At 41.2% G+C, this 15,321-nt stretch overlaps 1 protein-coding gene across 1 annotated transcript; it reads right to left on the bottom strand.

Annotated features, from left to right (window-relative positions):
• On the bottom strand, positions 726-4,671 carry LOC109229487 (mitochondrial import inner membrane translocase subunit Tim9). Its single transcript, XM_019394943.1, has 2 exons — positions 4,419-4,671; positions 726-1,249 (listed from the first exon to the last, which is right to left on the bottom strand). The coding sequence occupies exons 1-2, from the start codon at positions 4,511-4,513 to the stop codon at positions 1,063-1,065; spliced, it is 282 nt and encodes a 93-aa protein (XP_019250488.1). The 5' UTR covers positions 4,514-4,671; the 3' UTR covers positions 726-1,062.

Here is a 15,321-nt window from a genome sequence, read left to right on the forward strand (position 1 = left end):
TAAACGTGGGTGAGGGTGAGGGTTTGGGAGAGAGAAACGTGGGAGAGGTGGGATATACGGTACCTTAAATTAAGGAAGGATATACGCTGCATTAATTGTACCCTTAAAATATACTATGGTATAGAATTGGTAATTTGGTATACTAAATGTAATTATATCAAACCTTAAACATTGAGGGTAATAAGATTTCCTATATGGTATAGGAATGTAAAAATTCCTTTCTAGAAAATGAGGAACCATCTCCAGGGGAGCTAATCCGGTGACCTATCAGAGGTTGATTTTGTGGCCTAATACCAAAAAATATTGTGAATTATCCAATTAATTTTATATAACACATTTGTGCACATTAACTATTCAACCAGATAATTGTTACCTTCACAAGCACAGTAGGTAACTCGGCACACTAAAGTTTAGGCAAATGAAAAAAAAGACAATATAAATAGTATCTTTTTTGGTCTCCGCTAGAATTGAACCTTGATCTTCCATAACTTTCATCATATCTCATTGACGGTTAGTCCACAACCTCCGGTGCACCAAGAATTGGTACAACAACAAAAATAAACCCAGTATAATCCCACAAATAGGAGTCTGGGGAGGGTAGTGTGTACGCAGTCTTACCCCTACCTTGTGCCACTAGAGCGGCTTTTTCCGGTGGACATATATATTGTAATGTGTAATTACTCAAAAAATGAAATTGCTTACTATGGGAACCACTAGCCAACAAGAAGGAACAAAGGTCTCTGAGTAGCCATTACCACATTATTTTCTCAAACACAGCCACAAAAAGAATGCAATTTTGATCGCAATTCGCAAGTACTCTTCAATATAGACACAAGACTAAATTCAAGTTTACTAAAAACTCGTTCTAACTCCAGAATTCCTGGATTTGAGAAACAAATGAACATTTTAGTAATACCTCTTTGCTAGGAAATGTGTTAAATATAAAAAATAAAGGCTGTGTTAGGAACTTCTACTCCTTTTCCTTGTCAAGAAACTCTTTAAAGAAGATAAATACTTCAGGTAATGGAGAAGGTGGATTGCATGCATATAATAGGAATCATCTTAATCTTGTGTTGCTGCACCTTGGTTAAGCTCTGCGAACCTCATACCAACACGCATTGAATGCTTCAAGAACTTCTCAGCACATCGCGTAATACAGGTCTCCTCTTGTTTGTCTAATGTTTTACGTTTGAAAGTGTCTACACAGCCCGTGAAACATCTTTCCACCAGGGAATTATACATTCTCAAGCTGCAGTGGTTTAAGACAACATGAGACGCTGTTTTAGAGCTGTAATACTGTAAATCATGAAGCAAATTAAGTGAATTATGAGATATTTTAGTTATACTTCCACAAAATTAACACTACATCAATCTTCAGTCTTACAATCATCATGATGTATCATTTAATTTGTCAAATTTACTAGATTCTAGAACCGACAACGACACGAACATGCATCATTGGAACTGATTTGGTTTTGAAAACAAGGGGAAGAAAACTGCAAGTTGGATATCGGGTGGACAATTGAATGATGAAAACCAACTTACAATTGTCTTCCTCGCATAGAAAAATTTAGACAGAATTTTTTGCACATTAACCATATCACATGCAAGCATAAAAAGATGATTTGCAAAAAATTCAGTCTTCCAAATGTTTTGATTTATTTATTTTATTATCCAAATGACTTACTGTAAATACTATTTGACATGCCTCAACAAACAGTGTCATTGACAAACACTATTGCAAAGACGCAGCGTCTTTAACCTAACACTTTTTCAAATTGCAGAACAGGCATTCTCATCATGCCAAGGTGAGCTAAAGCAATCTTAAGTACTCAAGTATTAGGAAAACATAGTTCCAGATTCAAACATGACCCAGAGAATCCAAGCTTCTGAAGCCTTCTCTCCCTACAACTCTCAGCATGTTGTGGTTTTAGGATCTAAACTAGAGTCTCATCCTACATGGTTTCATCCCAAGACCATGCCTAGATACCGTCTTGAAAAGGAGAGCAAATTATCCAAAGTGACATAACACTTAAACTAACTTATAACTCGAGTATGAGGCGAATATCATCACATGCCAACTGTTTTATTTGCATTTAAGTATTGAACCTAGACTTGCATTTCCCTAATACTAGAAATCTACTTGCACGCACCCCAACTGTACTTTCTTATAAACAATATGACTCCTTGACAACCTTCTGATTTTAAAGCTCTGCTCTTATCATTAGTTGCTTCTACCGCCCTTTCTGGGCATGTATTGCTCTCTCCAACTCAGTGTTAGCAAAGGTGAAAAACGCAAAAAACTCTAAGGTTCTTTGGGACTTTAGGCGCAAAACGTGAATAAAGTGTGGGCTTTAGTGAAGAAAGGCGCAAATGGAGAAAAAATATAAATATATATTTGTAGTCAATGACTAATAATTATAAGCATGAATAACAAATATATGGACAAAGAAATTGAAAAAATAATTATGATAAAGTGAAATATCAATTGTTTAGTGTTGTCTCTTTAGGATTATGCTCATTGGCAAGGAGAAGTATGCCTTAGAGCCTTGATAACGACAATGAAGCGTCCGCTAGTGAGGCGACGCGCTCCACATATTTTGCGCCTCACTTCAGGGCTTAAGTGCGGGTGTGTATGTTGTACAGTCAACAACATCTAATCCAACTAAGCGGTAATTGAAGGATGTTTCCTTTTTCTCTTCTCTTTTATTCCTTATTGCTAACATTTGGATGTAATTGCAGCACCTTCTTAAGTGCTGATGTCAACATCTAAAAATACTGACCATTTCCCCAAAAAAAAAAAAAATTGCTCATGGCACACCCAATAGACTTCATGAATCCTACTTATATATTAAAGAAACACGAAACACTCTCTTTTCCTGATCTTAAAATTGTAAAATAAATACTGAGTGGAAGACCCCCACGGCTTTGTTTCAATAGCAAAGGTATGTTGAAAGCGAATGTGTGGTAGGCACATGTCATTAGTTTGAGACATAGTATTTAATTGGAGAAAAGTTGAAGTGTAGGCCCATCTACTGAGTTCCATAACTGAAACACTGAATTTCTCGCTCAAAAGGATAACACTAAGTAGGAGGAATATCAGAGAAAGATCAAGAAACAGAAGAAAATGAGCACCACTCCCCAGGTTAAAGTTTGTTCAGAGGATTAGAAGTTCTTTATCATTTCTTCTCCGCAGTAATAATACAACTTAGACCTTGTGCATGTAAGAAAAGTATAATCACGGGTTGACTGCCTATTGGTTAGCAGACAGAATTATAGAAGTTCAAACCATCAGTAAATCATTCTTACAATTTCTCATAGATCCCAACATCAAGAGGTGGAAAGGAGCTTGTTGTGCAGGATTCTTGAATTAGAAGCTACACAAAAGAATTGAATATGAAGAATGAATGGCTACTTCTGAAGCAGATAGTTACTATGACTTGTACTTATTCTCAACTGGGCAACAATTTTTTGTTTTATAACTGTAGTGGTCCTGGCTAGCTTGCGTGCACCTCAACTAATTCCACGGTGTACCTGCTACCTCCCACCAGCACATGTACAGGATAACTCTATCTAGGAAGTCTTGGGCAGATGGAAAGAATTCACCTAGTGATTTTTTCACACCCTTGGGTGCTCTCAGCTCGGCTAATAGCAAGTCATTCAATTCCGCTTTACAACATTCAAACTTTAAAAGTTGTTATTACAGAAGAAAAAGAATTTGAAGTTCTTTCTTTAGGAAGATCAAAAATGGTAGTACGACTTAGAAAACGGTTGTGTGACCCTAATCAAAGATGCAATGATAAATTGATACACGATGAACCATCACTAATTGAAGTATGAGGTTAATGTTGCTGTAGACCTAAAATAAACAAATAAAGGTTTCCTCTTCTAACCGGTCTAACAGCTTAACATTTTAGAGGAGGTCCAAATAGTTTGACATGATATCAAAGCAAGCAGAGGTACAAGTTTCTCTAACATTTCAGCAAATGTGTGGTCAACTGCCTCTGCAGAAACTTTTAGCTAGTGTCGATAGCTATATATACCCACCATCCCCCCCAGTGAACCCCAGCAAAACAGCCTTTTCAAGAAAACAATTTCCAGCTCAATTGACATTTTTTTTTCTTTAAGAGGCTAAACTTATTAAACTCCATAAAAGAAAAAAAAATCTTTTAATTTTTTTTATTAAGTCTATGAAGAATAATGGCCTCTTTCAGCAAGTAGAGATAATTTCTTTTATCACTTTTTTTGGGTTACTAAGCTATATTCTGCTTCTTTAGACCATGTTACAATTTCAACTCACCCAAAGAAAATCAAGAATACAACATCACCAACAGCATATAATTAACCCAATTTTTAACAGATTCAAAACTAAACATCAAAACATGTACAAAATTAAAAGAATGGAACTAAAAAAGAACCTGTCACGGATTTGGAGCTGGTCAATCATAGAAGCCATTTTAAGCTTGTCTGCTTCAGGAAGATTATCCAAATCACCTAACATGCTTTTATCCATTTTTTGAGCTCTTTATATTTCTGCTAGGGCTGAACTGGAACCAAAAGCAGCAGTTGTTTACCTTAACATGAAAAAACCCTTCCAATAAACCCTAAATACTTGTAATTGTTGTGACGTGCGAGATGGGCTCACTTAAGTTTCTTTTAGACCCTCTTGCTTTCTGAAATTGCACCTTCTTCCCCTGTTTTATTGCTAGGGTGTTTTTGGGATCGGTTTTGTTTTATGGCAAAACGTAAATGGGTTTAATTTTTTGTCCTATGGTTTACTTATTCGATTTAATTTTTCGGTTTGAGCTTCTTGTGGACTTTTAATTGATTACTTCAATTTTTATTCTATTCGGACTTCTTTTGCACTTCTAGTCGATTGATTTAAGTCACATTTTTTAGACTACATAGAAAGTAACTATAACTTAAGTATGTAATAAAGGAAGAATTACACAATAGATCACTCCATAAGGTGACCTTGCAGTATTTTAGTCCAATTATAAATTTGCAAATGTTTAGCCAAATATCAATAAATTCATATCCGATTTTTTTTTCTTTTCTTTTGATTCTCCAGATCTTCCAGCGTGAAAGATCCTTGAGTTTCTATTCTCCTTTTTCCTCAAGTTATACATATCTATCCCATCTACAAAAATGCAAAAACAGACGCGAGAAACCTAAAATCTCTTCTTCTTCAATGCTAATTGATCACGCCCAACTCTAGTCCTAAAAGGATAGGCGGTCGCTGCAAATATAATCCGGTCTAAAAGTCCGGAGTCGAATCCCACAGAGAACTAAGGCTTAGCTATATCTGTTTAATATCACTAAGAAGACAAGTTTGAACAATTTTCTAAATTATAAAGATTTAGATTTATATTTCTAACTAATTAACTAGCAAATACTACAAAACGGTAAAATTATCAACTAACGAGACAAAGGGTTGGAGACTAAATGAAGGAGGTCTAGAGTTATGATTTCCTCAATTGTCGGAATCCTTCTAGCTATGTTCCCTACAATTTCGCCAATGTATTCTCTAATGATCGTGAGCACTTTAGGTGCCGTAATTCTCTCTCGAGCTACTACAATAATTTACTAGACATATTCTCTCGAACTACGCTAGTTGGCTTTATCTAACCGCTCATTATGACCACGTCAAGGCTTTGTTATTTCTAAACCTACCTTTAAACCCGTTGTATTCATTTCTCACATACGTTAGGAGTGACTTTGCTCAACAACCACCTAAATATGTATCCTTTCTCAAGCAACACATAATAAATAGGCACAGTCAATCGATAGCCATTCAATCAACAGCAATAAACACGTAGTTGAACAAGTAAAGAAATCCAACGGCTCAATTATATAAAAATATAACAAGAATTCATCCTACAAAAGGTTCTATCAAAACTCTAGAAAACGAATTAGCTATTCATAATAGTATGTAAAACTACAATACTAAAAATCATAACCAGCAATAAAAGATAAGAAGAGGAAGGGAAAAACTCCTAGAAGAATTCCCCGCCTAACTCCTATTGTGTTCTTGCCTCCTTAGGTCGAATCTCCGGTCTCCTTAGCCTCCTTAGGTCTAATTATGTCAAAAGTGTGTCCAACCCCAGCCTCCTTATGTCACGACCCGAATTTTCCACCATCGGGAGTCGTGATGGCGCCTACTATCGGAGCTAGGCAAGCCAAACATTTAAAACATTTTTACTGATTTCATTCAAACAATACAATAAACGAGAACAATAAATAAGCGGAAGATTTTAGATTAATACAACTGAAAACCAAAAATGCGGAAGTTTGAAACATAGTTCTACCCAGAGTCTGGTGTCACTAGCTCACGGACTACTATAGATTGCTAAAAACAAGTCTGAAAGGAAATACATAGTGTTTGTTCGATACAAGGTAAACAAACTAAAACATAGAAGGGACTTCGGCCTGCGAACGCCCGCTAGGCTACCTCGTGAGTCCCTGGACTGAAGATAGCTCCCGAAAATCCTACTGCTGCGGTCCAAAAGCTGCTCCCTGATCTGTGCACAAAAATGCACAGAGTGTAGCATCAGCACAACCGACCCCATGTGCTGGTAAGTGCCTGGCCTAACCCCGGCGAAGTAGTGACGAGGCTAGACAGGACCTACCAAAAACAACCTGTACAGATATATATACATATACAAGAGCAATGGAAATAATAACAGAAGATATCAAGTAAAGTTGGGAAGGGGGCATGCTCGGGGATAACAAATGAAGACGAATTATTAGAAATAACAGCAGAACTACTCCGGGTTTCCATGATATATATAGTGGACGGCGTGCCACACGATCCCATATTATAATACATAAGTGGTCGGCGCGCCACACGATCCCATTTCATAACATATATAGTGGTCGGCGTGCCACACGATCCCATTTCATAATATATATAGTGGTCGGCGTGCCACACGATCCCATTTCATAATATATAAGTGGACGGCGTGCCACACGATCCCATATTATAGTATATAAGTGGACGGCGTGCCACACGATCCCATACTATAGTTCAAAATATCTGACTTTGTAAAGAAGGCCCCATTAGGGAAATTCGACAACATAACACTTTAACCCGGCAAGGGTACAGCTAACAGCCCAAATATCCCGGCAAGGGAGAGTACATAATAATAGTCTACACGTCCTGGCAAGGGAATAATCACAACACATCCTATTTTAAGTCACTTCTTTCTCAACTATCACATTCTTGTTCGAGCCAACGCTCCAAAATATACCAATCACAATTCTTCCTCAACTGTTCACATTATATGAAATTTACCAATTAAACAAGAAGGTTGTGTCACTTCATTCGAATTAAAAGCAATTAAGACTCACGGTCATGCTAGACTCCGGTGCATAGATAACCGTCACCATGCCTATACACCATACTCCACATTTAGCAAGTAGCAAATAACATCCTAATCCTATTCCCTCAAGCCAAAGTTAGAACAAACACTTACCTCGGTCCAAAGAATAGCAATCAACCCTCAAATACCGTCTTTCCTCTACAATCCGACTCCGAAACAATGGTATCTAGTCATAATTAGTTCAATAATATCAATAAGGGCTCAAAAACATAATCTCATAGCCTAGAAATGGAATTCCTATCATTCTTCCAAAAACACCAAAATTCGACATCGGTCCCACATGGTCCAAACACGAGGCTCGGACCAAAACCCAATCACCCATAACCCCACGAGTTCAAATATATAATTTATTTCAAGATTCGACCCCAAATTGAGGTTGAATCACCCAAAATCCCCAAAGCCCTAACTCTACCCAAAACCCCCATTTCTACTTTGATTTCAAGGTTTAGGGCTAGGAATTTAGTAATTAATAGATAATTGAAGAAAACAAGTTGAACAATGCTTACCCAAGAAGTTTTGATGAAAGGGAGCTTCAATGGACGCCTAAGTGCTTGGAGAAGAAAGGAGTTCGTGTATTTTTATGAAAATCCTGAGCTACTGTTCTGTTTTTAACTNCGGTTCATCAACTCCATGAATGCTGCTGGGGACGTTGGTCAACCCAAACGACATGACCAGGAACTCATAATGCCCGTACCGAGTGCGGAATGCCGTCTTAGGGACATCGGATGCCCAAATCCTCAGCTGGTGGTAGCCAGATCTCAAGTCTATCTTTGAAAACACCTTTTCACCCTGAAGCTGGTCAAACAAATCATCAATCCTCGGCAGTGGGTACTTGTTCTTTATCGTCACTTTGTTCAATTGCCGGTAATCAATGCACATCCTCATCGATCCATCCTTTTTCTTCACAAATAACACTGGCGCACCCCAAGGAGAAACACTAGGCCTGATGAAACCCTTCTCTAGCAAATCTTGCAACTGGTCCTTTAACTCCTTCAACTCTGGCGGGGCCATGCGATACAGCGGAATAAAAATGGGTTGCGTGCCTGGGGCCAGATCAATACAGAAATCAATATCCCTGTCGGGCGGCATACCCGGCAGGTCTGAAGGAAAAACCTCGGGGAACTCCCGAACAATAGGAACAGAATCAATAGAAGGAACCGCTGAGCTGGAATCGCGAACATACGCCAGATAAGCTAGACACCCCTTCTCAACCATGCGTCGAGCCTTCACATATGAGATAACACTGCGGGTGGCATGACCTGGGGTCCCTCTCCACTCCATTCGGGGTAAGTCTGGAAAATCCAAGGTCACAGTCTTGGCGTGACAATCCAAGATAGCATGATACGGGGACAACCAATCCATCCCTAATATGACGTCGAAATCCACCATATCTAAGAGCAATAAATCAACACGGGTCTCAAGACCCTCAAATACTACCACACAGGAACGATGAACTCGGTCGACCACTATAGAATCCCCCACCAGTGTAGATACATAAACAGGAATACCCAAAGCATCACTAGGCATAGACAGGTAGGGTGCAAAATAGGACGACACATATGAATACGTAGACCCAGGGTCAAATAGCACTGAAGCATCCCTATAACAGACCAAAATAGTACCTGTAATAACTGCATCTGAAGACTCAGCCTCTGGCCTGGCTGGAAGAGCATAACACCGGGGCTGGGCCCCACCTCCCTTAACTATGTCTCTGGGACGATCGGCTGCTGGCTGGCCTCTACCTCTGGCGGTCCGAGCTCCACCTCTATGATCTCTACCTCCACCTCTATGGCCTCTACCCCCGCCTCTAGCTGGCTGGGCGGCCTGTGGATCACCTGATGCCTGAATCATAGGACGAGGACCCTGCTGCTGAGAGCTGTCAGAAGCTCGAGGGCAATACCTGGCAATATGCCTCGTGTCGCCACACGTATAACAAGCCCTCGGCTGCTGAGAATAACGGAGTGGTGGTGCGCTGATAGGTGCTGATGGTGAACTGAAAAACTGCTGGTCAGAAGACTGCGGCTGAGAGCCACGACCACCTGAAGTACCATGTGAGACCTGTAGGGCTGACTGAAAGGGCCTCGGAGGATAGCCTCTACCATAAGAATCCCCACCTCCAGACGAGGTACCACTGAATCTACCTGCATGACGGGGCCTCTTATCTGACCCATGACCACCTCCCCGTGCAAGTGCCATCTCAACTCTACGGGCCGCATTGGCCGCCTCCTGAAAAGAAATCTCACTACCAGCTCCCATAGCCATCTGGAGACGGATCGGCTGAATCAATCCATCAATAAACCTCCGCACCCTCTCTCTCTCTCGGTGGGGAGTATAACAACAGCATAGCGTGCCAGATCAATGAACCGAGTCTCATACTGTGTGACTGTCATAGAGCCCTGCTGGAGGCGCTCGAACTACCTGCGTAGTGCCTCCCGCTGAGTAACTGGGAGAAACTTCTCCAAAAACAACTCCGCGAACTGATCCCATGTCAATGCTGGAGACCCTGCTGGTCTAGATAGGCAATAGTCCCTCTACCAAGTCTTGGCGGATCCTGCAAGCCGGAAAGTGATGAAGTCGACCCCATTGGTCTCCACAATACCCATAGTCCTAAGGATCTCATGGCAGCTGAATAAGAAATCCTGAGGATCCTCTGATGAAGCACCGCTGAATGTGGTGGTGAAGAGCTTGGAGAACCTATCAAGCCTCCACAAAGCATCTGAGGACATAGCCGCTCCATCGCCGGTCTGAGTCACAATACCCTGCTGAACTGCCACCGCTGGCTGAACCACTGGAACCTGAGCGTGGGAGCTACCTGCTCCGGAGTACATGTAGTAGGAGTCTGAACCCCTCCTCCAGCCTGAGAAGTGGCTGGTGCTACTGGAAGCAAACCCGCTCTAGTGACGCTCTCCACAAAGCCTACCAATCGGACCAGAGCGTCTTGAAGAACTAGGGTGGCTATGAACCCCTCTGGGACCTGAGCTGGGCCCACCGGAGCTGCTGGGGCTGGAGCCTCCTCATCATAATCAACATGAGGCTCCACCTTTGGGACTGCTGCTCGGGGCTGAGCTCTGCCCCGGCCTCGGCCTCTGGCACGACCTCGGCCTCTGCCCCTCGCAGGAGCTGCTGCTGGGGGCTCGGGCTGCTGCGCGGTGGAAGAGGAAGCACGTGTTCTCGCCATCTGCGAAAGAACAGAGTAGAAAGACAATCAGTATTTGAGAAACAGAATCGCACGACAGGAAAGAACAAAAGTGAAACTTTTCCTAACTCCGTAGCCTCTGGGGATAAATACAGACGTCTCCGTACTGATCCCTCAGACTCTACCGAGGTTGTCCGTGAGTTGTGAGACCTATGTAACCTAGTGCTCTGATACCAACTTGTCACGACCTGGATTTTCCACCATCGGGAGTCGTGATGGCGCCTACTATCGGAGCTAGGCAAGCCAAACATTTAAAACATTTTTACTGATTTCATTCAAACAATACTACAAACGAGAACAATAAATAAGCGGAAGATTTTAGATTAATACAACTGAAAACCAAAAAGAGTCTGGTGTCACTAGCTCACGGACTACTATAGAATGCTAAAAACAAGTCTGAAAGGAAATACATAGTATTTGTTCGATACAAGGTAAACAAACTAAAACATAGAAGGGACTTCGGCCTGCGAACGCCCGCTAGGCTACCTCGTGAGTCTCTGGACTGAAGATAGCTCCCGAAAATCCTACTGTTGCGGTCCAAAAGCTGCTCCCTGATCTGTGCACAAAAATGCACAGAGTGTAGCATCAGCACAACCGACCCCATGTGCTGGTAAGTGCCTGGCCTAACCCCGGCGAAGTAGTGACGAGGCTAGACAGGACCTACCAAAAACAACCTGTATAGATATATATACATATACAAGAGCAACGGAAATAATAACAGAAGATATCAAGTAAAGCTGGGAAGGGGGCATGCTCGGGGATAACAAATGAAGACGAATTATTAGAAATAATAGCAGAACTACTCCGGGTTTCCATCTCTTCTTCTTCAATGCTAATTGATCACGCCTAACTTTAGTCCTAAAAGGATAAGCGGTCGCTGCAAATATAATCCGGTCTAAAAGTCCGGAGTCGAATCCCACAGAGAACTAAGGCTTAGCTATATCTGTTTAATATCACTAAGAAGACAAGTTTGAATAATTTTCTAAATTATAAAGATTTAGATTTATATTTCTAACTAATTAACTAGCAAATACTACAAAACGGTAAAATTATCAACTAACGAGACAAAGGGGTGGAGACTAAATGAAGGAGGTTTAGAGTTATGATTTCCCCAATTGTCGGAATCCTTCTAGCTATGTTCCCTACAATTTCGCCAATGTATTCTCTAATGATCGTGAGCACTTTAGGTGCCGTAATTCTCTCTCGAGCTACTACAATAATTTACTAGACATATTCTCTCGAACTACGCTAGTTGGCTTTATCTAACCGCTCATTATGACCACGTCAAGGCTTTGTTATTTCTAAACCTACCTTTAAACCCGTTGTATTCATTTCTCACATACGTTAGGAGTGACTTTGCTCAACAACCACCTAAATATGTATCCTTTCTCAAGCAACACATAATAAATAGGCACAGTCAATCGATAGCCATTCAATCAACAGCAATAAACACGTAGTTGAACAAGTAAAGAAATCCAACGGCTCAATTATATAAAAATATAACAAGAATTCATCCTACAAAAGGTTCTATCAAAACTCTAGAAAACGAATTAGCTATTCATAATAGTATGTAAAACTACAATACTAAAAATCATAACCAGCAATAAAAGATAAGAAGAGGAAGGAAAAACTCCTAGAAGAATTCCCCGCCTAACTCCTATTGTGTTCTTGCCTCCTTAGGTCGAATCTCCGGTCTCCTTAGCCTCCTTAGGTCTAATTATGTCAAAAGTGTGTCCAACCCCAGCCTCCTTATGTCACGACCCGAATTTTCCACCATCGGGAGTCGTGATGGCGCCTACTATCGGAGCTAGGCAAGCCAAACATTTAAAACATTTTTACTGATTTCATTCAAACAATACAATAAACGAGAACAATAAATAAGCGGAAGATTTTAGATTAATACAACTGAAAACCAAAAATGCGGAAGTTTGAAACATAGTTCTACCCAGAGTCTGGTGTCACTAGCTCAGGGACTACTATAGATTGCTAAAAATAAGTCTGAAAGGAAATACATAGTGTTTGTTCGATACAAGGTAAACAAACTAAAACATAGAAGGGACTTCGGCCTGCGAACGCCCGCTAGGCTACCTCGTGAGTCCCTGGACTGAAGATAGCTCCCAGAAATCCTACTGCTACGGTCCAAAAGCTGCTCCCTGATCTGTGCACAAAAATGCACAGAGTGTAACATCAGCGCAACCGACCCCATGTGCTGGTAAGTGCCTGGCCTAACCCCGGCGAAGTAGTGACGAGGCTAGACAGGACCTACCAAAAACAACCTGTACAGATATATATACATATACAAGAGCAACGGAAATAATAACAGAAGATATCAAGTAAAGCTGGGAAGGGGGCATGCTCGGGGATAACAAATGAAGACGAATTATTAGAAATAACAGCAGAACTCCGGGGATAACAAATGAAGACGAATTATTAGAAATAACAGCAGAACTACTCCGGGTTTCCATGATATATATAGTGGACGACGTGCCACATGATCCCACATTATAATACATAAGTGGTCGGCGCGCCACACGATCCCATTTCATAACATATATAGTGGTCGGCGTGCCACACGATCCCATTTCGTAATATATAAGTGGACAGCGTGCCACACGATCCCATATTATAGTATATAAGTGGACGGCGTGCCACACGATCCCATACTATAGTTCAAAATATCTGACTTTGTAGAGAAGGCCCCATTAGGGAAATTCGACAACATAACACTTTAACCCGGCAAGGGTACAGCTAACAGCCCAAATATCCCGGCAAGGGAGAGTACATAATAATAGTCTACACGTCCCGGCAAGGAAATAATCACAACACATCCTATTTTAAGTCACTTCTTTCTCAACTATCACATTCTTGTTCGAGCCAACGCTCCAAAATATACCAATCACAATTCTTCCTCAACCGTTCACATTATATGAAATTTACCAATTAAACAAGAAGGTTGTGTCACTTCATTCGAATTAAAAGCAATTAAGACTCACGGTCATCCTAGACTCCGGTGCATAGACAACCGTCACCATGCCTATACACCATACTCCACATTTAGCAAGTAGCAAATAACATCCTAATCCTATTCCCTCAAGCCAAAGTTAGAACAAACACTTACCTCGGTCCAAAGAATAGCAATCAACCCTCAAATACCGCCTTTCCTCTACAATCCGACTTCGAAACAATGGTATCTAGTCATAATTAGTTCAATAATATCAATAAGCGCTCAAAAACATAATCTCATAGCCTAGAAATGAAATTCCTATCACTCTTCCAAAAATACCAAAATTCGACATCGGTCCCACATAGTCCAAACACGAGGCTCGGACCAAAACCCAATCACCCATAACCCCACGAGTTCAAATATATAATTTATTTCAAGATTCGACCCCAAATTGAGGTTGAATCACCCAAAATCCCCAAAGCCCTAACTCTACCCAAAACCCCTCATTTCTACTTTGATTTCAAGGTTTAGGGCTAGGAATTTAGTAATTAATAGAGGAAATTGAAGAAAACAAGTTGAACAATGCTTACCCAAGAAGTTTTGATGAAAGGGAGCTTCAATGGACGCCTAAGTGCTTGGAGAAGAAAGGAGTTCGTGTATTTTTTGTGAAAATCCCGAGCTACTGTTCTGTTTTTAACTTAAAAATTCGCTGGGCAAAATTGCCCTTCGCATTCGTGGGAAAGGGGCCGCATTCGCGGAGGGTAAACTGGGCAATGCATCACGAACGCGTGAAAGGGAACGCGAACGCGTAGAGGAAAAATGCTGGGGTCCAAGATTGGCCTACGCGAACGCGTGTTAAGGGACGCGAACGCGATAGAGGACACAACAAATCATCGCGATCGCGATGGCCAGAGCCCGAACGCGATGAAGGGAAATACCGGGGCTTGAATTTGGCTTACGCGTTCGCGAGGGTGAAGACGCGAACGCGAAGTGAGAAGGCACAGAACTACGCGGACGCGGACCTAGTGATGTGAACGCGATGAAGAAAACCCCTGTGCAAAAATTGCAGCAAATCTGCAAACTTCTTAAGTGCAAAAACACCCCGAACCACCTCCAATTCACTCCCGAGCCCTCGGGGCTCCTAGCCAATCACACACACTAACTCAATAACATCCTACGACTTACTCGAGCGATCAAATCGCCAAAATAACCTCAAAATCAATGAATCAAGCCTCAAAATCATCATTTTCATTTCAAACTTCATAACTTCAAATTTTAGATATTTAGGTCCGAAACACGTCAAATGACATCTGATTTTGACCAAACTTTACAGAAAGCGCTTAACACATATTTAAGACTTGTACCGGGCGTCGGAACCAAAATACGAGCCCGATACCATAGTCTTTTAATCAATTTTCATTTCCATTTTCCTTAATAATTTCAGAAAAATACATTTCTCGGGCTCTCGACCTCAAAATTTGACTCCGGGCATATGCCCGAGTCTCATATTTTTCTACGGACCCTCCGGGATCGCCAAATCACGGGTCCGGGTCCGTTTACCAAAAATATTGACCAAAGTCAACTTTAGCAATTTTAATATCAAAATTCTTCAAATTTTTCACAAAGTTCACATATTTCAACATAAAAGCTTTCCTGCTTCGCGCCCGGACTGCGCACGCAAATCGAGGCAACTAAAAGCAAGGTTTTCAAGGCCTCGGAAGCACGGAAATAGGAAGAAGTCCGGTGATGACCCTTTGGGTCGTCACACCTTAGGTCTAAAAACAAGCTTAAACCTTGCT

Source organism: Nicotiana attenuata, chromosome 7 (assembly GCF_001879085.1).
Source record: "Nicotiana attenuata strain UT chromosome 7, NIATTr2, whole genome shotgun sequence".
NCBI classification, from domain to species: Eukaryota; Viridiplantae; Streptophyta; class Magnoliopsida; order Solanales; family Solanaceae; genus Nicotiana; species Nicotiana attenuata.

Coding starts and splice junctions, on each gene's coding strand:
- LOC109229487 (XM_019394943.1), bottom strand. CDS start 4,513: ATGGATAAAAGCATGTTAGGTGATTTGGATAATCTTCCTGAAGCAGAC. Junction 1,250..4,418: donor CAGCTCCAAATCCGTGACAG/GTTCTTTTTTAG, acceptor AAACCACTGCAG/CTTGAGAATGTATAATTCCC.